This window comes from Pyrgilauda ruficollis, unplaced genomic scaffold (genome assembly GCF_017590135.1).
Source record: "Pyrgilauda ruficollis isolate IOZ18807 unplaced genomic scaffold, ASM1759013v1 scaffold55, whole genome shotgun sequence".
NCBI lineage: Eukaryota > Metazoa > Chordata > Aves > Passeriformes > Passeridae > Pyrgilauda > Pyrgilauda ruficollis.
In genome coordinates this window covers 3,556,093-3,577,427 of record NW_024527155.1, presented here as the reverse complement: position 1 = coordinate 3,577,427, position 21,335 = coordinate 3,556,093, and the positions used below count along the sequence as shown (strand labels likewise).

Sequence of the window (21,335 nt, the reverse complement as noted above, 5' to 3'; positions counted from 1 at the left end):
AGCACTGGTTTTGTTTTTTGAAGATCTTTTAAAAGGGCTAAGTACACTCTCATGAAAGAATGAAATTCATATTCCAGGTCTTCCACTGAAATTTTTGGTTTGTGTATTTAAGAAACTTATTTTTTTTCTATACTTGAAAAAGAGCAAATTAAAATCTCGCCCTATAAAAAGGAGCCAGATGGATTCTCAGGATTCTCATCAAGGGTTTTTATTGGATATAGAAAAAAATGTACTTTAAATTTAGGACAGGGGAATAGTGGCTGCTGTTAATTGTAGTTTAGGAGCAGTGGCCTCTTGTACACATAAGATTCAAAATTTAAAATGTTTCTTTGGGCTATAGTGCCACTGCAATACATTGGAAATACAAGTGTTGTACCTTTTTCTTTGCTAACATTGTTTTGTGATTTGTCTTCAACTCCTCTTTTCACTTTGATTTATGTAAAAAACAAAATAACCATTTTTGCTGGAAAGTGGGATGTCAAGAGATTTTGGCAAAGCTAACTGTATGAAGAACACTCTTTGGGGGGCAAAAAGCAAATTTAGGGTCTGGATTTTTGCCTGGATTGAATTTTGCACTCATCGAGGTTGACTGTTGAATACATGAATTATATTTTTCCACTGATATTTGATCTCAGTTCACTTCTTTTCTCTCCCTCCCAGGCTTCAGAGAACTTCATCTACTCTTGTGCAGGATGCTGTGTGGCCACATATGTCCTGGGAATCTGTGACCGCCACAATGATAACATAATGCTCCGGAACACCGGGCATATGTTCCACATCGACTTTGGGAAGTTTTTGGGACATGCGCAAATGTTTGGTAGTTTTAAAAGGTATTTTCTGTACCTAAGCAATGTGGAGAATGGTTTTCTTTCCAAGTGTTCTCTGGGAGATCTGCTGTAGGTCCAGTACCATGTGAATGTGCTGTGTAACCTGAGGCAGCACGTGGGAGAGGAACCCAACCCAAACCTGTGAAACGGCATGAATGGAATATTTAATAGCATGACCTCAGGGTGGGGATGGAGGGCAGCAGCAAGCACATGACAATGAAGAGACCTTATGGTGAACTCATGAATTCTGTGCTTTTTGAACAGGGATCGAGCTCCTTTTGTGCTGACATCAGATATGGCTTATGTCATTAATGGTGGGGAAAAACCCACAATTCGCTTTCAGCTGTTCGTGGATCTCTGTTGCCAAGCTTACAACTTGATAAGGAAACATGCCAGCCTCTTCCTTAACCTACTTTCATTGGTAATCATTTTGCACATTCAGTTGAAACTTGATAGATCTCTCATGCTGGGTTGTATTAAGAAACTACACTTTTTATGCTGCAGAAATTTGTAATGCAGGTTTTTTTAAAACCAGAAACATCTCATCTACTTTTTGGGAAAGCTTCATTTGAAACCTTTTAAGCTTTTTTACTGCCTACCTCTTTCTTGAAAATTCAAAACTAATATACTACCACAAATCGCACTGCTAAGAGTTTTTAACTGCTTTTAATTCAGCAGAAATAGTGAATAACTGCTAATTATAAGTAATTTTGTCTATTGCTGTTAGTATTTAGCAATTTAGTGCAGCTACAAATGAATTTGTGGGTCTAAGTCTTAATCTTTCAGTATAAAATCGTATTGGGTTTATTGCATTAAAAATAAAAAAAAAAAATTTCATTTTCTTGTAGATGCTTTCTTCTGGGTTACCAGAACTAAGTGGGGTTCAGGACTTGAAGTATGTCCAGGATGCTCTCCAGCCCCAAACAACAGATGCAGAAGCCACCATTTTCTTTACAAGGTACGGGCTAAGGGAAAATTAAAGTATCTCCCAGTATCATCCTCTTAATGGGAGATTTCTGATAGGAAAAAAAAAATCTGCTGGGGATGGTGACAAACGTGTCTGTACAAGTTGAACAGTTACACTGTACAGTCATAAAAGATCAGTTAACTACATAAGTAAGATGAATTCTGTGCAAGAGTAATGCTTGTGCTGAAGTACCTTGCAGATTTTAGGGGTGACCTGGTGTGAAATGTTGGTTTAAAGTGCTGAGAGTAAATAATTCTGTCTGGCTGTTTCACACTTACATTTTGAATACATCCTAAATTATTTAATAGCAGAGTATATGATGGAAAGCATGGTAAAGAAGTTCTCTCTTGGAGAAGAGCTTCTGCACGCTGGGGAGGGAGGGATGATGCCCCAGACTAAGGGGAGGAGTGCATACAGTGTAACTGAGATGTCGATATGTGTTGGAAAAATGTTACTGTCCTTCACTTCAGGTACACAGGGGAAACTGCAGCGGTGTGCATGCAACTTAGAATCGTAGAAAAGTTTAGGTAGGAAGGGATCTTTAAAGGCCATCTAAGACCAATCCCCCTGCAATGAGCAGGGGCATTCACAACTAGGAACTTCCTCAGAGATGTTTCCTGACATCTACAACCTCTCTGGGCAACCTGTTCTGGTGTTCCACCACTCTTACTGTAAAAAAATTTGCTTTCTTATATCTAATCTGAATCTATCCTCATACACTTTATCCCTTGTCCTCTCACAGCAGGTGCTGCTAACAAGTTTGTCCCCATCTTTTGTACAAGTTCCCTTTAAGTAGGAATAGCCTACCCATGAAAGCCCACAATAAAATCTACCCAGAGCCTTCTCCAGTCTGAGCAATCCCCATTCTCTCAGGCTGTTCTCACAGGAGAGGTGTTCATCCTGCTGATAATTTCTGTGGCCCTCCTCTGGACCTGCTCCAGCAGGTCCATGTCTTGCCAGGGCTCCAGAGTTGGATGCATGTGTGGAAAGCCTTCACGTCTTCACTAAAAACCTATTCCAAATTTGGATACTGAGTCTTCTGTTAAATGTTGGTGTGATACTATTTATATAGCCCAGTGATCACTCTTACAAACCTTTTTTTTGTCAGTAAGAAATTGGGTTTATTTTTCTTCAGCTTGAGTCTGATGCATTGACGGAACCACTTTTGTGTGTTTTGACGTTTTCTTTTTCTAGGCTGATTGAATCCAGTCTGGGAAGTGTTGCCACAAAGTTCAATTTCTTCATTCACAACTTGGCCCAGCTACGTTTCTCAGGTCTGCCTTCTAATGATGAGCCCATCCTGTCATTTTCTGCTAAGACCTATTCTCTCAAACAAGACGGCCGAATCAAACAAGTGTCCGTGTTCACGTATCAGAAGAGATACAACCCAGATAAACACTATGTAAGTACATGGGAGCTGTTTCCACTCAGAGAGGATGATGGTGTATTTCCTTCCAACAAGACACAGGGAAGGGACAGGGACAGCTGACCAAAATTGGCCAGAGGGATATTCCATAGTGTATAATGTCAGCAATAAAAGGTGGCTGTAGAGGAATAAAGCAGAAGATGTGGAGAGGGTTGTCTTCCAAGGTGACTGTTTGGGAACTGGCTGAGCATGGATCTGCCTGTGGGCTGTGGCGATTGTCTTGCATCACCTTCCCTCCCCAGAAGTGTCTTCATCTCAGCCCACGGATCTTCTCACTCTTGCTCTCCCCGCTGTCCCACTGGTGAGGGGGTGGGAGTGAGCAAGCAGCTGTGTGGGTGCTGAGCTGCTGGCCAGGGTAAACCAGCCACAGCACTGCTGGAGTACAGACTGGCATTTCTAGCCTCCCATAATATCCTTCAAAATGAAAACACCTCTTGAAAAGCATCTAGAAGGAAGTGGAAAGGGCGGAAGTAGTGTTGGTGGAGATTATTTTAAATATACAGAAATTTGAGTCATGTTGATGGGCTTTTATTTAGCTGCCTTCTGTAAAATGCCTCCTTCCTGAGTAGAAGTTGTAAAATCAGACACTCCAGTTTTAGTCTGACCTTCCATTAAAGTTTGATTTGTTTCTCCTAGGTAAAAGCATTGTTTCCTGTATTCATGCACTTACACTCTTAGTCTTACTAGATACACCAACCAATGCAGTTTGCCCTCAGGATTTTAACAGACCTGGGTTACACTTTGAGACTTAATGTTTATATTCCTATGCAGATGTGCAACCTTCTTCAAGTATTTGTAGTTGTTTTATTTCTCTACTGCTCTTTGCTGGGCTGGAGTAATCAGCTCAAGTTACATTGTCCTGAACTTTTTTATAACGTGAGCTATATTGGAAGATGAAAATGTACATCTCTTTCCAAGATGTGTTTGCTGCAAATGTCTTAATCTGGTAAGACACCAGCAAGGGAAGGTAGAACAAATCTGACTAAAGCTGGAAGTGAAGAGCTTTGTACTGAATCACTGTATAATAAATGTGTTTGAGTATCCTGGTCTAAGCCAGAACAGCCTTGCCTCTTCCAGAAAACTGTTAGGATGGTCTAGATTCTCTCTAGATTTTTAAAGTTAAATTATATATTAAAAGTTTAACTCCTCTACCCATAAAATGAGGACACTGAACTGAATTTTCTGTGCAGCTCTCTAATGTCATTTCCTTTGAATAATGTGAATATATCCTGTGACTGTACTCACAACACTTTGAAAAATTATTTTTGTGTAATGCAGTGCACCAAATTATCACTTTAAGAGTGGAATCCTTTAGAATCAGGAGGGAATTAAATTGAAAAAAATACACCTGAAAGGTTCTGTGTAGTTCTGGCCACAGATACATGTCTCAGTGTAATCCTGCGCCAGTGTTAACATTTTGTGTACCTGGTATGGACTTCCAATGAGGCTTTAAAGGGAGAGTGTGCACAGCTCAGCCTTACCTACCTTCATCATCATCCTTCATCTGTCTTCTGTGAATCTACCTTATGGGAAGACCATGTGATGTTACTTTGCATTAAGGGCTACTTATAATTCTAACTCTGCTATGAAATGCCAGTGTTGGAATAAGGGATATAGTAATGGGATATGAATTCAGGAGAAGGATTACTACAGGAGAAAGAGTTGACTGTGAAGAAAATTATATTGTTAAGTCATTATTATAATGTTTTTATATCAACTACTTTCATTTTTGTGTTTTGAGCAGATCTATGTAGTGAGAGTTTTGAGAGAAGGGCAAGTTGAGCCAACATTTGTCTTCCGAACATTTGATGAGTTCCAGGAGCTCCACAACAAACTTGGCATTCTCTTTCCTCTTTGGAAGTTACCAGGGTATGTTCCTAACTCACTCATCACTATTGCCAAAGCAACAAAACTGCTCCCAACTGGGTGGAGGAAGAAATAGCCTGAAATGGAGACAAAACCGCTGAGGGGCAAACTAGACCTCAGAGTTGGCAATTAAGGGAGACAGCAGTTGTCTCTCAGTTTTAAGGAGGAGATCCAGAGGAGCCATTTCAGTGTTGTGGTCTGTGTGTCATATCACATATAGTAATTACCTATAAATATTTCCTTGCCTTTCTGGAGTGTCATAACCTATTGGCATGCTGTGTTTCCACTCTGGATTGGCAAAAAAAACCCCAGATGTCAGCACTTCAGGATGGAAATGACAATGGAATCTTACTGTACGTACTTCTGATAAATTAACTGAAAACTGTATTGCTCTGCTCTTGTAGCTTTCCTAATAAGATGGTCCTGGGAAGAACACATATCAAAGATGTAGCAGCCAAAAGGAAAGTGGAGCTCAACAGCTACATACAGAGCCTGATGAACAGTTCTCCAGAGGTGGCAGAAGTGAGTACACATAATTTAAATCAAATGCAAGTGTTCAAGTTTTGGTGCTTTTTAACTAACATGTAACATTTCTTCCAAATTTAGTGTGATCTTGTTTATACTTTTTTCCATCCATTACTTCGTGATGACAAAGTGGAAGGAATAGATGGAATAGCCAGACCTGCAGGTAAGGGATGTTTATAAATTCACACATTTACAGTGTGAATTGTTGAAATGTTTTTTACTTAAATGGAGTTTTCTCTCATTGAAAACTGCATCACTGTCTTTCCAAGTGTGCCTACATACAGTTTCAAGGACATATATACCAAAAATTGCAATAATGTGTGTGATCACTTGGGCTTGTTTATGGCTTGACTGAATTATTCAGTTTTTCACTCCAAACTTCCAAGCTGGTTCTTGCAAGAGAATGCCAAAACTTTAAAGCCTATAGCCTTTCCCATGTTAGAGAGCTAGAAATAAAATCAGGAACTGAACTTCCAAGGCTTGTATTTTTTCCCATATGTGATAAGTCAGTGTAGTAGTGATGAAAATGTATCAGTATCACAGAAGAAATAATTGTTATTTCAGATACAAGTCCATCAAGCCCTACCTCAGGCAAAGTGGGAGGAGAAGTGAAGCTATCCATATCCTATAGAAATAGCACTCTATTTGTCATGGTGATGCACATCAAAGACCTGGTAAGTGGAGATACTGCACTCACTGCCAAAAACTTTCCATTTTCTCAATTACCATCTTGACTTAGATTGATGCAGGAATGGTGAAACTCTCTTTTCCTCTAAATTTTCCAACTGCCTGCTTAATTAACTGCTGCTTTTGATTAGCTTGATTGCAAAGTCTACACACTTGAAAATAAATAGGCAGTTATGCACTAATTAGTTTTCTAACTTGCCTTGTTTCTTTGGCTGTAGGTTACAGAAGATGGTGCAGATCCAAATCCCTATGTGAAAACCTATTTACTTCCAGACACGCACAAAACATCCAAACGCAAAACCAAAATCTCCCGGAAGACCAGAAACCCAACTTTTAATGAAATGGCAAGTTCAAATTTATGTGATAATTTCCTGTCACTTACTAGAATCTCTTATTCTAAGCAGTAATTAAAATATTGCTGCTTTAGACTAAAAATAGTCTAAAAAAATATGTGAATATGTATAAATGGAAAAGGAACTGTTTCCAAAAACTTTGTGCCCTGATTAAATATAAAGCATCTTATAGCATAAGATCTTATAAAGCTCTTACAAAGCATCTTAGTGGGTCAGTGTGCTATTACAAGGAAGCAGAAATTTCTCAGACTGACTCTGAGGAGAGATGTGGAGAAGGTAAGGAATCTTAAACTAAAACTCCCCCTGCCCTTGATTCACTGACTCATGATGTGGAGAAAAATGAATTCAGAATTCTTGGTGTGTAAATAGTACTTCACTCATTTCAAACACTTAACATTGGAGCACAAAATAAAACACAGCCCATTGTCTGAGAAAGGGATGTGCTGAATGGTCACAGTGTGTAGTTCAGACATCTGTCAGTGGCTGGGCAGGCAGAAGAAAGGGCAGTCTGGGTAATTTCTTTTGCCTAATCAGAAAATTCTTGACTTCTCACCTCCCAGCTCGTGTACAGCGGATACAGCATGGAGACTCTGAAACAGAGGGAGCTTCAGTTAAGTGTGCTGAGTGCAGAATCGTTACGTGAGAACTTCTTCCTAGGTGGAATTACACTCCCACTGAAGGACTTCAACCTGAGCAAGGAGACTGTTAACTGGTATTGGCTGACTGCTGTGCCCTACCTGTGAGCTCAGCAAGAGCAGAACAGTTGTATTCAGTTGGGCTTTGTGCATCTTCCTACTTGAAGATAACCTGTACATCTAAAAACAGGAGACTCTCCATTTCAACAGATACGTTGGACCAATGTTCAGGGAGCCTGATTTGGAGGATTGCAGTGAAAACTGGTTTATACCCATGTGATGTTAGCAAAGCATCGTCTGTAAGCTTTTGAGAGTTGTGGGTAAAGGAAGGGGTTTTTAAGCCATCAGTGAAAGTGAGATGAGCAGTTTGACCATGCTGGTTGGTTGAACCATAACTCAATCATTAGGCCTGTGGATGCAGTGCGTTTTTGCTTTCAGTTTGTTGCCGCTGTTGTGTCATCCATGACACAGTGCTGGAGAACATCAAAGAAATTGCGTATTTTAGGATTACATTCCCACTCCTAATGAGACATCACAGAAACAGCAACAGGTAAACTTTTGGTGTCTGCATACACACCTGTAGAAAGGAAGGTTGAAGGGCTGGAAAAATTCCTTAAAAACTTAATTCCAGATTCATGCTTCTCTGAGACTTATTGGAGTGAGTGCCAATAGTGGAAGTTGTAAATAATGGTGCCTTATAATTCAAATGCTTCTCTTTTACCTCATTTCTGGTATTTAAATATGTATACATATTAACTTTCAGCTCCTTATAAAGGGGGAACACTCATATTTGATACCTTGCAGGTCCTACTGGAAGCCTTTTCCCAGGATGTGTTATTACTAATAGTATCACTTATACTGATTTTCACAATTTGTTCAACTTAAGTTTTTTTTCTCCTCCATCTTCTACCCATGGTCTCCAAAAATTGAATGAAGACTGGCTGAATACTGTAGGAAATGTACCCAGCTTCTCAGTGGGGGGTTTTGTTGTAATTTCTAGAACTTTTCAATACTGCAGTGATTAAGTGTGGAACAGATTCAAACACTAATCCAAAGTGGCATTTGCATTTGTGCTTCCAGGGAAAGGGTGGCCTCTAATTGAAAAGCACCACTGCTGGCTGAATTGCAAGCCAGAAATGAGTTCATATTAACAGCTTTGAGAGAGGAACTTGGCTGGGCTTTTTTTTCATTTAGCAGTTCACAGCAATACTGTTTCTCACTCCCAGTAAGAACTACTCACACTAAAATACTTCATTCCAAGGAACATTAGATTTGAATATATTGTGACAGTGGAGTGCAAATGTCACTATCTCCCGTTAATACCACTGGTTACTTAATTAGGCCTTTCTGCACTACAGGTGTCACCTTTTGTTCACCTTGTTTGGGATTTAGGATGTTCATGTCCTGTGTAAACAAAGCTCTAAAGTTGCACACTTCTTTAGTACAAAATCGTGAAGCAAACTTTTAAAGTGAAATATGCAACTATGAATAAGGACACAATATGGGGAAAGCCTTCTATCTACCCAACACTAAAAACCTATTTTCTAATCCAATTTTCCTTCCCCTGCTACTGACCAATCTCCCTTCAATACAGAAGAGAGAAGTAAACTTGAATCTCCTGGTGCCTAACTGATTCACGGTCCAATTTCATAGGAATTATTGCAATTAAAAAGCTAATGATACCTTGAATGTTAGAAACTGGGCCAATACTAATGGGCGCTAACAAATCCCAGTTGTAGTCGGCATCCTCTGCATATTTTTCATTTAGTATATAGCCTGTAAATAATAAACTATATAACTAACTAGATATATTTCCTGCTCACTTGATGCTTTTGAGACTTACTCCATTCCATCATTAGAATCACAAGTCACTTAAACACAGGAAAGTAGACTACTGTTTTTGTGAAACGTTCCATTGTGAAATAAAATGAAAGCAATATGGACTGCCTTTTTTGCAGTTTGCTATTAAAGCACAGTGTCTTACAGCACAAAATACAATTAAACTAAAAGCATTTAAAAATTATTTGCAGTTTTAACAGTTGTCTGGACTGAAAAATAAAAAAGTATAGTACTGTATTATTGTTAGCACATGTCCTGACTTCTGATTTAATCTTCTTCATAGCTTAACTCATTTTGTGCCTTTTCCTTCCTTTTCAAAATCGTCACTGGCTGGAGCTTTTTATGGTCATGGATTTTATGTTGTCTGTGGAATCTGGCCTTGGCTCTCCTCACGTGTAGAGGACCAGCACCAAGTTTGCACCTCTTTGCACTATTCTCAATTACGAAAAAACTGATTGTTGCAATAAGAATTTTACCGTGCTACATAGAAAAACCAAGATGGATGTGAAAGAGGGAAATACTTGATTGGGATGGAATTTACCAGTATGCTAAGTAGCTTGAAAATGTAGTTCTAACAGCTTTTTATATCTTGTTTAGTGAAAAGAAAAAAAAAAATATTTTATGCACCGTTTGACCTGCAGCCAGAAGTGTAATTGTCCCTCCAGACCTTGTGTTGGTATCCGAGAGCAGCAGCTTGCGCTAGGACCTCTTCCTCTACTAACCTCCAACTTTGCACTGAACTTTTTATTACTGCCTTTGTACGACAGCTGCCTGTCTCTGGACGCATGTGCGATCTTTGGTAAACGCTCTTTTCTCTATTTTTACAGCTGTAGGGTTGTGTAGAGCCCCCCGTGACCCGCCTTAAGGCCGGGGCCTGAGGGAGCAGCGACCGCAGGGCGCCTCCCTCCGTCTGTGTATCTCTGAGAACCAAATACTTTCATTAAACGATAATAAAGATGTACAATGTGGCCCCGCGTCGGGCGCGTTCGCTGTGACTCCGTAACTCTCCTGTACGTGCATTAAACACTATTCTGGAATAAAGCCCAGCGCCTGGCCGCCTCTCTGTAGGAACGGGGCGGGGCGGCTGAGAGGGCGCGCGCGGCGCGGTCCGGGCGCCGTTGATTGGCTGCCGCGGGCAGGGGGGCGGGGCTGGGGCGGGACGGGCGCTTCCTGCGGAAGCGCGCGGGCGGGGCCGCTCCTTCTGCCCGCTCCGCGCTGCCGCCATCATGGGTCGCATGCACGCTCCGGGGTGAGCCGCGAGGCCGGGCCGGGACCGCGCCCGAGGGCGGCCCGGGGCTGCTCAGGGGGGCCGGGGGAGCGCTGCGAACCGGGCCGGGGGCGGGACGGATGCTGCGGGAGCGCTCCGGCGCGTGTGGGGATGGCGGGGGAGGCGGCGGCCGTGTGGACATGGCGGCGCGGTGGGGAAGGCCCCGGCCGCGGCCGAGGGGCCGAGTCGCTGAGCTCGGGCGCTGAGTGTCTGATGTGCTTCTTCCCGCAGAAAGGGCCTGTCCCAGTCGGCCTTGCCCTACAGGCGCAGCGTGCCCACGGTGAGTACCTTGCCCAGAACCTTCTCCAGAGCCTTCCCCAGAGCCTTCCCCGCCCCGTGCGCGCTCCGGGAGCCGCAGCGCAGCTCGCGGTGCCCACGGAGGGAGAGAAAACGACATCTGTAGTGTTCTGCGTCATCGCCTTCAAATTGTGGCCTTTCAAATTGTGTACATGCTTCCTTGGCCTGTGATGGAGCGGGCTTCCTGGAGAGATCTCCCTCTGTGGAAGCATTCCAAACCCAGCTGGGTGCGCTCCTCTGCAGTCTGCTCTAGGTGACCCTGCGTGGGGAGGGTTGGATTAGATGATCTCCAAAAGTCACTCAGCCCTAAAAATTCCGGGGTTCTGAGATGATCCTTAGTATACTGAGGAAGTAAGTGTCTTTTCTTGGCCAGATGGTTCATTTGGCAAAGAAGTCTCTTTTCATCTTCTGTTTAATTATTTATTCAGATACTTCGAGTCTTTAGGCTGGTAATTCCTGGAGATTAAATTGTTGTTTTCACACTCCAGTTTGCAGTTGTGGAATAAATCGATTGCCTTCAAAAATACTTACAACCAATTTGGTGGTCAGGGGATTAAAAAGAGGTAGTTCTGGTGTGCTCTTAGTTCTTCCAAGGGTGCTTTCACTTAAAAAGGTTTTCTCTGTCCTTCTTTGCAACATCCTTTCTTGGAGGATCTCTTTGTTGGCAGAAAGAACAATTTGTGGTGCATGTGGAAAAGCATGGAGTAAAAAACAGTGAAATGAGAACATAAACACAAAATCTGTAATTAAATAGATACAGTTGAAAGTAAGGTAATATGGAGCTGCTTGAAGTCCTACTGATGGTTAAACAGTTCAGTAACAATCAGGATGAACAAATGCTATATTATTTTTTTTTAAATCCTGTGGGGATTTTTTTGCTTAGTTTTATTTAGATTCTGTCTTAAATACTCATCTTTAGATCACTTCCATGTTTATTTTTGCTGTGATTTTCTATTTCATACTGTGACACTACTAAAAAGTAAAAAAAAAAATGAGGAGCTTCTGTAGCGCATGGCAAGTCAGGATAATGTAACTTGTTGGTGCTGTTTTCTCATTAATAATCATGGAAGCAGTGGCTTTATCTGTACTGTTTAACTTAAAATTAATAGAAAAGGCACAGTCCTGTCTTAGTTTTTAATTAATTAGTGTACTTTAAGTCTGTTTTTTCACTTATCTCTGTAGGTACTTTACTGAGGAGTGGCTAAATGGGTCTCAACTTTGTATTTGTCAGAGGGTCTGGGTGAAGAATTCCTTGCCAAGGACAGTGATTTTTTTGTGTGTGTAACATTGGATTTGTGCTCCTGGTGTGGCAGTTAAATTATGATAAAGCAGTTGGTTGGAGGCTTTATGGAATTTTTTAATGGAGACTCATCTGTACCTCTGCCTTTCCTCATGACATTTCACTAGCACTATAGGTTTCTTATATGCTAAAAATTTCTGTATCATTAAAAGTGCAATTTCAGTTCTTGATTGTTTTTTCAAGCATTACAAAGCATCTCTTTCTACCATTTATTATAAGTTTTCATGTAGCTTGTCTGTGCCTCTGTATTAAGCAGTTGTTAATCAGTTTGGCGCCTTTTTTTTTTCCTAATTTTCTTTAGTGGCTGAAACTTACTTCTGATGATGTAAAGGAACAGATCTACAAGTTGGCCAAGAAAGGCCTGACTCCCTCCCAGATTGGTAAGGATTATAAACCACTCCTGAATGGAGACAAACCCACATCTTTCTGACTGTAATGTTGTAATTGTTCCTTCAACCAGTATTCAGTAAGGTGCGGAGAGAGCACAGCACTTCTGTTGTACCTCTGTTCACTGTGGATACCACTGAGAGTCCTGGGATAATATCCTGCCACAATGATCAGCAAGTCCAACACTGGGACATGTGTGTGCTTCTTGCAGGGAGCATATTTAATGAGGCAGTGGATTTTTTGGGGTTTTTTTCAAGTGGAAGACTGTTTCATCTTACAGCCTGTCCTTAGGAATGGCCACTAATAGGTGTTATAGGGATGTTTTGTGTGCCCAGTTTCCTGGAGGAAGTTTTCCAATAGCAGGAGCATGGGGTTTACTGAGCCAGGCACTGCAGCTGCACCATGGACTGGTTCTGGGGTTTGAACCCTTCCAGAGCTGAAGTGTTTCCATGACACATGAGCTATGTGTGCAGTGTAAGTAGGTGCTGTGTAAATGACATTTTTTTTATTGCTGTAATCCTGAAAGCAGTATTAATTCCTTCTAGAGGGATCCATAGAATGATTGAATACGTTGCTTTAATAGGTCCTGTTGTAAATTTTCCAGTAGTATTGGAAAAGGTGAGCACCTCATGTTACCTGCCTAAGCATGGTGGGCGAGTCAATTGTCTTTTAAGGTTCCCAGACAAAGTGTTTCAGCTTCTAGAAGTTGTGTTTTGCTCACTCATTGTCTGCCGTTTCTTCAGTTGCCACTAGAAAGGTTTTTAACTTTGAGAAGGTATTTTTGGGGTAGCTTGTAACTGTAAGGTCAGTTTCACAAGATTTGTTGGTGTATGTTTCTTCTTTTCAGTGTGAGATGTACACGTTTCTTTCAGGTGTGATTCTGAGGGATTCCCACGGTGTTGCCCAGGTTCGCTTTGTTACTGGCAACAAGATTCTGAGAATCTTGAAATCAAAGGGACTGGCCCCAGACCTCCCAGAGGATCTTTATCACCTGATCAAGAAAGCAGTTGCTGTTCGAAAGCATCTTGAGAGAAACAGAAAGGTGAGTGCTCCTTCAATTCGATAACTCAGTGTCTGTGACTTTAAATTACACAGTAATTCATGGACAGCTTGACAAAGCAAAGACTCCTTGTGTGATGTTAGCCCCCGTTTGAGTAAGCTCCTGAGGCTGGGGAGGCATTTTGGTCAAGGAGAATGGTCTTTGAAAAGGATTTTAAAAGCAGTGTTTAAAGCATGTGTTTCTGGTCCTGCTCTGACTTACTGAAGCTTTGGTAATGGAAATGGGAAGTTTTTAGCAGTAGCTGTGGATTATTTGCTTTACGGAAACTCATCTGAATTCTGTGTGAATTGCAAGTAGTTGTAATGTTGGGGTTGTAATGTAACTTTGTTTTCCAGGACAAAGATGCCAAGTTCCGCCTGATTTTGATCGAGAGCAGGATCCATCGGTTGGCTCGCTACTACAAAACCAAGAGAGTGCTGCCACCCAACTGGAAGTAGTAAGTCTTCTCCTGCATTCCTCTTGGCACTGAAGACTGCAAGGTCTTGTAAACTGTGCTGGGGCTGTTACTCAGAGGGTGAGGAGTGCATTGTGATAGGTGTGTGTCACACACCAGGCAGCAGAGAACAAGTGTTTTCATAAATAATCAACTGACAAATCCATGAAACTTACACCTGGGTTAAATGACTGTTGTAACTCTTGGGTAAAAGTCATGGTCCTAGCAAATGAAGTCACTACCAGGTGATTTTTGTAACACTTTAAACTGTGGTCTTGGTTCTCAGGTACTTCTATAGTCCATGTCACTTTGAAAGCTTAGTGAGCTTAGTAGCTGTGACAAAAGCAAAGTAGCTTGTAGCTTTTCTCTAGGAGAGGCAACCACCATAGAATTCCCACAGATGTTAGAATTAAGTTTGTTTCTCCAAGGAAACTCAAGCACAGCTAGCTTGGTTTTTAAATATATGGGTTTGTGCTGTCACCCTAGGATTTTTATTGTAAAAGGAAGAGTGAAATCTTAGGCCATAAAAACTTTTAAATAGTGATTTAGCTGCTGGTAGTAGTTAATTGATAGTTAGAACTTTTAACTGAAGCATTGTTTTTGATAACTAGTTGGAAAAACTGCCTCTGCAATTAATACTTCTCTCTTTTCTCTCCTCTCTTTTTAGTGAATCATCGACAGCTTCTGCCCTGGTCGCATAAGAGCTGGCTGTGACTAACTGAAAGAATAAATTTTCGTTACCTGAGTTTGTGTTGTCTCTAAATGGTTGGTGTGTTGGAAGCTTCTGCTTGTTTTAGGAAGCTGCATGTGAACAGGATGTTCCAGGTGGAGCGGGCATGTGCCTGTGGTTTCTGTACTGCTGTCCTGCAGTGTCAGATCTGGGTTGTGCTTGTTGCAGTGCTACACCAGCTGGATGTTGGTGTCTGTGCTTTGGTTTGGCTTTTTATTACCTGAGAGCCTCGAATTAATGAAGTGCCCTATTCATTCATTGCAAATGTGTTTTATTCATGTGGGGCTGTGCCTCTGGTGTCCTGCAGAACTGGGGGAGAAAGCAATGGCAGCAGACAGATGTAGAAATATAAAAACTGCAGAAGGGGTTATGCAGGAGGCGAGGGGTTAAAACAAAATGTGAGAGGTTAATTCATTAATCACAGGTCATGTGGAGCTGTTGCTTGTGCGTTGTGCAGAGCTTAAGCAGCCAGCTCCTGCCAGTAACTTGCTGTTGTTTGTAAGTAATTTTAAGAGTTATCTTTGAGAGTTGGGTAAATGTGGACAGCAGATTAGCTCTTCTCAGATGTTGGGTTTTTACTGGAATAGTTTTCCCTAAACCCAAAGAGCAGGAGCTATTGCATACTCGTTGTTGCCACTCTTGTGCCTTTAGATTTCTCATAGCTTTGACCTGAAGTCGTTTTTCTGCTGAAGAAACAGAAAACATAGGAAAACATATAGAAAAAAAATTTCTCCTTTTCTAGGAGAAAACTTTAAATGGAGTTACTCTGAGTTGTGACTCAGTGTGGATGCATTACATGACTTTCATCACCTTGAGAAGTGCAGTAAATTGTCCCAAGCCATGTCATTTTTGTACAGTGTAGTAGCTACTTCCTAGATCATAACATAGTGGCACCTGGATTTCACAGAAAAACAGGATTCCTCTGGCAAACCGCAGCTAAATACGGACCCGTGACTGAGGCAGGTGCAGCATTGCAGTGGCGCTCCGGAGTGCCGCTGTCCGGTTGGAATCCCGTTCCCCACGGAGCAGCCCGGGACGCTGCAATGCGGAGCGCGGCCGGGAGGGGGCGCCCGCCGCCGGGAGTGCCGCCGCTCCCGGCCCGGCGGCGGGAGGGATTCCGGAGCTGCTCCTGCGGCTCTGGGAGCTTGCTGGAGCTCACTGCGGCTGAAGGTTTTCCTGAGGATGGAAGAAGAGGCGTACACATATCTCTCGTTGAGGAGTGGTAATGGTGTTGCAATTGTACTGTTATGTTCAGAGTTCTGCTTATGTTGCTAAAGATTCTGTATTTCATACAGGCTAGTTTAGGTAAATTGTCCTCAGTAGGATTAATCATAAAATCAGACTGGCCTGTATTGAAAGGGATATTAAATATTACCCAGTTCTAACTCCCTGCCTTGGGCAGGGACATCTCAGAGCCCCATCCAATATGGTCTTGAACACTTCCAGGGATGGGGCAGCCAAAATCTCCCTGGGGAGCCTGTTCCAGTGCCTCACCATTATCACAGCAGAGAATTAGTCCTAATACCTAGCCTAAACTCCCCCTCTGTGTTTGGACCCATTACTCCTTGTCCTATCACTACAGCTCCTGACAAAGTATCCCTCTCCAGCTTCCCTGGAGGCCCCCTTCAGTACTGGGAGGCTGCTGTGAAGTTTGCACACAGCCTCTTCTCCAGACTGAAAACCCCAACTCTCCCATCTTGTCTTCATAGGGGAAGCTGCTCCAGTCCTCTTCACCAACTTGCTGGTCCTCCTCTGGATTTGCTCCAATAGTTCCACATTCATTTTGCCTTGGGGACCCCAGGGCTGGATGCTGTGCCCCAGATGGGGTCTCACTGGAGCGGAGCAGGGGGGCAGAATCCCCTGCCTTGACCTGTGGTGCTGTTGTTGCAGCTCAGGGATTGTCCATCCCTTACCCTTTGGATTTTCACAGCCGCAGCAGGAGCTGGGCTCGCTTGCCCCAGGGCAACCCCGGGGTTGTCTGCTCAGCAGCTGCTGTGGGAGCAGTGGGGCCAAGCTCTGGCAGGGGTAAATCCCCCCTGGAACCTGTGAAACTGAGCAATGTGGCAGAGAGATGTGCTCCAGGAGGGAAAGGGTCACTTGGAAGCATCAGGTGAGTTCATAATTTGTGCTGCAGGGCTGTGAAACTCTCTCAGCTAGTCTGCTAGCTTTTCTGCCATGTTCTGAGCACCAGGACTGCCCCGGGCAGCTCAGGGCTGGTGACCCAGCTGCCCAGGAGACTTAGTGGAGTCTTCCACTCTGTGTAAAAAGTAACTTTTCTTGTCTGGAGAGATGTGATAATGGGGATAAACCCAGACATGCATGTAGTTGCTAAAAATTGATTTTTTTTTTTTTTAAGGCTAGCACAAGCTGTCTGGCTTCCCTCTGCCTTAGCACTATGGGTGTTCTCAGGCTTTGGGTCCCACTGCTTTTCCTGTCACTGTCACATCTCTTTATGGCTTCCCTTGCCTTGATTTAACCCTCAGAATATACTGCTTTTGCCTTATTCCCCACAGCAATGTGCAAATTTCCAGCATTGCCTTTTCCTCCAGCAGCACTTTTTTCTCTCAGCAGGTACAAATCTGAACAATGATTATTTTTTTCCTACCTCAGTGTGAGCTTTTTCTTGCTTTTTGCTGGGGCACACATCAGAAAGGAGCTCTCAGCCTCTGTCACTTCCATCTCTCTTGACCCTTCCTTCTCCAGAGTGGAGCAGCCCCCTTTTTTGCCAATTTTCTTCCTTTCCTTTCCTTTAGGTAACCTGAGTTTAGTCCACCCTGATTTGGGTCAGCTAGGGCAGTGCTCAAATGTATGAACACACCTTCATGTTTTCTTCACTCCAGCCTGGAATGGTAAGTCCAGAAAGGTCTTTGGTTGAATCAATACATGCCATGTGCAGTTTCTACCTCTATTTCTAGGAAAGCATTTGAAAGGTGACTGTTAAGTATGAAAAGGATTAACCTTGACAGGGATTTAAGGGAAAGCTTTGATTCAGTCATGGCCAGAGGACTCTCAGTGCTAGGTATCTCTTTATTCTGAAGGCTTTGGTGGTGTGTGACTGGTGCTGTTGTGGAGGCAAGTAAACCATCTTTTACCCCTGAATTTTTCTGATTGACAGTTGCTATTTACAGGTACCTCTGTGAAAAAAAACCTTAGTAATTTATTTCAAGTAAGGAGACTTGAACACCAGTTATTCTGATGTTAAGTCATTGCCACTGCTGGAAACCATTTCTTTAGCTGAAAAGGGGCAAAAAGAGTAAAACAAGCTGTGGCAGTGACAATCAGAAAAGGCAAGAAATTATGTGTTTATAAAGCACATATATTATGTGCTGCTTTGTTTTTTCTTAAAAACGATTTGTTTCCAGTTGCATTTTCTGCCACTGTGCATTTTAATTTTCAGCTCAAAAATCATTGCTTGCAAGCTAATACCAAATAGCAAAAAGTGAATGAAAAGCGCGCTGTGGTTTTTTTGGAGCGATGCTGTGTGTGTCACTTTCTCCCACTGTTTTCAGTGTCACTTACAGACCATGAAACACAGTGTAGTTAAAAAGCACCTCACGTGTTTCTCGGGGCTCACGGCCGGTTTCTTTCCCCCTTCCCATTTAAATAAAGAGCAGCAGAGCCTCTGGAATTCACCAAAGGCAGGTTCGGCGCTCGCCGGCTCTGGGATAGCTGGTGATTCTGGCTTAAGCTAATGCTGCTTCACGTTCATGCAGTTGTTTTGTTCTCCTTTCAATGCCGGGATCAAACTCGTGAAAAAATGCGGCTGTTGCTGGGAAGTCCCTTCAATAACTCGGCACATTTGCATGACAATGGGTGGCTGTGCCCTGGTAACCTCCCTCCTTCGCCAGCACGTATCTTGGCAGCAGGAGATGCTTGGTGTGTCCGTGAATGTCCTTTTCTTGCTTCCAAGGATTTCTGGACATAGTTGCAGTTGGATAAATGAAGGCTGTGGAAACCCAGGGACTGGGAATATCCCTCTGTCTGCTCTGGGGTGCGCTGACTCCCAGGGGAGCACTGACTGACCCTCATTCATGGAGAGAGTTTCCTAGACTTCAGGATAGACTAGAATTCACTGAAGTGTGACATAGATTATAGAGAGTAGTGTAGGTGTATCACTTGGTGAGAAATTTAGGTTTTAGGATTTTTAGTGTGTTGTGGATGGAAGAAAGACGGAGGGCACAGGGTGTCATCCTGGTTTTCTTCATGCTTCTTCTTCCTTCTTCTTCATGGGTTTGGGTGGCATTTTGTAATTGGGCAGAAAAGTTCGCATTGTGGGCTTCTAGAGATCAGTTATTGGGTTAAAAGGGAAAATAATCTAGTGTCCCTTCTTAATTGGATAGTTTAGTCTTAAGAGACCTTGTAACAAGAGATTGTTAGTCATTTTGTGCCTTGCTGCCAAACTCACAGTAGTGAGACTGTTTTACTGATCAGCAATAATAAACACCTGAGTCCGAACATGAAACTGCCGTCTCAAGTGCCTTCAATCCAGACCCAGAGAAACCGACAGAAGGCTTCCCTCTTCTTCTCTTCTCCCTCTCCTGCCTGCTTTCAGGATAAATTTTACCTCTGTTTGGAAATGTGTAACCTTTGTAATGAGCAGTGGTGCTGATCAGTGGGAGTGCTTTCCTCTGGCCGCGGGATTTATTAGCGATGTTACCCAGCACAGACCTAGCAGCCCTAGCTGGAGCTGAATCGATAAGAAAGGATAATGATAATGGCACAGCAATGTGTATGGGATGTGAGGCTTAACTCCACATTGTACACTGTGCTACAGGGCCTGGTAGCTGCAGAAGGACTGGTAGCCCCTTTCTGGAGTTCCCTCAGTGTTTGGGGCAAAGGAAGTGAAGCACAGCCCCTGAGCTGAAATACTGGGTGGCAGGTAATTATGTCGGCTGTGCCTGAGGCTAGAGGTGTACCTACATTAAAAGATCACCTGAGTTTTCTAGTGACTGCTGGTTTTACAGGCTGATATTTTATTCCCTTTGAGGCTGCTCACTCAAGACCCCTTTTCAGGTCAGAATTCTCCTTCTTCAGAGCCAGGAAGGGGCTTTCAAGTTTAGTGCAGCTGTCAGGGATCAATCTCTTTTACTGCTCCTTCAAGTTCTTTCTGATGCAGATGAATAATTTCCGCAGATCCCGAGTCCTGTGTTATGCCGAGTGGGAAGAGGGTGACTGGTGTTTTGAACTGTAGAAGATGTTGACTGACTGGGTGAAGAAACCAGTGACAGCCATTAAAAATTAATCAGGTTAAATGAACTTGGGAAGGATCCAAATCTAAGGGGAGCAGTTCTGATGGTGAAGGCATTTGAGATTTGCTAGGAAGGGGATGGAAATCTCTTTCAGTACAGTATATTTTAGTGGACATGGGGGTACACTGAAAGCTGTTGTGAAATACAGGCTATAAAAGAAATTGTTTCCTCATAAGGTCTTTTTTCCTGGTGCTTTGTTGCTACAGAAAAACCATAGCATCTGCCTTTCTCTTTTTTTGGAAGTCCATCCCATCTTGCTCACCTCTGCTGGTCTTGGCAAAACTAGGACTATAAATTGATAAATTCTCAGAAACTGCTGATGGAGCAATATCTATCTATTATATTGGGTACTCTATTTACACCTCAAACTCATGGTACAGATATCTCTTTACACATCACTTAGCTAGTTTTTCCTGATAACTTTCTTCAGCAGTAGATTCAGGTCTGGATTCTCTTTTGGTTTCATATTCTGTTATTTTCAGTACTGTATCTGACAAGCAATACAAGAATAATATTTTAAAATGGTATTTAGGTAGTCTCAAGCTAGGATCTCAAAACCATATATGATTAATAAATAAAGCCCTTACTAACAAATAACATTCCTGTAATGTGCAAGGAGGTGACAGTTTCAGTGGTCCCAAATTCTTTGCGTGCTGGGTAGTGACCTGGGAAGAGTCAGTTTCTGGAGAGTGTTTAGTTTTCTGGAATTCACCAAATGTGAGTGTTGCAAATGTGGCACTGCAGAAAGACCATTTCACTGATGTCCAGCTCTTAGTTTTGACCCAGAAATTCAGTGTTTTGTGTGAAAATAGAGTAGATACCTCCCAGCTTTGCAGGGTGACAGAGCCATAAAGCAGTGAAAGGGTTTGCTTGGGGCCGCACGAGAACTTGGCACCAGCTCCGAGGTCCTGGATCCAGTCTGGTGTCCTGCCTGTGATAGTTGCACTTTAACCAGAGCTGTGTGTTTATTATGTAAATGGCCTGTGGGGAGTGGTGCAGAGCAGAGCACAGAGGCAGCTCACAGAAGTTTTGGGACACAGACCATGGCACTGACTCCTGGCACAGCATCCCAGAGTGTGGCTCTTGCTGGACAGCAGTGGGCACGTACAATAATCCCTCTTTGCACTGAGGGAGGTACAAGGCTTACAGTGGAGGGAACCATTCCCCAGCCTCTTCCTGCCCAGGGTGGGGAGTCGGCTGGACCTTCCTTCCTTAAAGGAGCACCAGGGAAATGGAGCCAGCTTTGTCTCTGAGATTTGTCTACCTGATTGTGCTCTTGGGCACATAACTCAATTCTTCTGTCAGCTCAAAGCAGATCGTGATCTGGTCTCCTGCTGTTAGCTTGTGTTTCTGTGTCTGGCAAATTTGGATGTAGGAAAGGAGGACATAAAAAGCAGGAAAATTAAGGAGCTTGGCCCTGTTGTACAGTTGAGACACTGTCACTTCTCAGATTTGAAACTACTTTCTTACAAGTTCTGTGGTAAATT

At 42.8% G+C, this 21,335-nt stretch overlaps 2 protein-coding genes across 5 annotated transcripts in view; both read left to right on the top strand.

The window, feature by feature from the left end:
- PIK3C2A (phosphatidylinositol-4-phosphate 3-kinase catalytic subunit type 2 alpha) overlaps positions 1-10,166 on the top strand; it is a 49,926-nt gene extending 39,760 nt beyond the window's left edge. For all 4 annotated transcript variants that reach the window (XM_041481238.1, XM_041481239.1, XM_041481242.1 and 1 more), the window contains 10 exons: positions 661-830; positions 1,092-1,248; positions 1,676-1,785; positions 2,989-3,196; positions 4,965-5,089; positions 5,491-5,608; positions 5,693-5,774; positions 6,176-6,285; positions 6,517-6,642; positions 7,212-10,166. In XM_041481238.1, coding sequence (XP_041337172.1) covers positions 661-830; positions 1,092-1,248; positions 1,676-1,785; positions 2,989-3,196; positions 4,965-5,089; positions 5,491-5,608; positions 5,693-5,774; positions 6,176-6,285; positions 6,517-6,642; positions 7,212-7,394 — 1,389 coding nt within the window. In that variant the 3' untranslated portion in view covers positions 7,395-10,166. The remainder of the gene's footprint in view (positions 1-660; positions 831-1,091; positions 1,249-1,675; positions 1,786-2,988; positions 3,197-4,964; positions 5,090-5,490; positions 5,609-5,692; positions 5,775-6,175; positions 6,286-6,516; positions 6,643-7,211) is intronic.
- Positions 10,167-10,273: 107 nt separating this feature from the next.
- RPS13 (ribosomal protein S13) lies at positions 10,274-14,614 on the top strand. The gene is made up of 6 exons (XM_041481291.1): positions 10,274-10,374; positions 10,624-10,672; positions 12,291-12,369; positions 13,249-13,418; positions 13,772-13,872; positions 14,537-14,614. The coding sequence occupies exons 1-6, from the start codon at positions 10,352-10,354 to the stop codon at positions 14,568-14,570; spliced, it is 456 nt and encodes a 151-aa protein (XP_041337225.1). The 5' UTR covers positions 10,274-10,351; the 3' UTR covers positions 14,571-14,614.
- Positions 14,615-21,335: the final 6,721 nt, after the last annotated feature.

Bases quoted from the DNA above. Each gene is read 5' to 3' on its own strand.
- RPS13 (XM_041481291.1), top strand. From the start codon at position 10,352: ATGGGTCGCATGCACGCTCCGGG. The intron at 10,673-12,290 runs GTGAGTACCTTG...AATTTTCTTTAG, and splicing joins ACAGGCGCAGCGTGCCCACG to TGGCTGAAACTTACTTCTGA. The intron at 13,873-14,536 runs GTAAGTCTTCTC...CTCTCTTTTTAG, and splicing joins CTGCCACCCAACTGGAAGTA to TGAATCATCGACAGCTTCTG.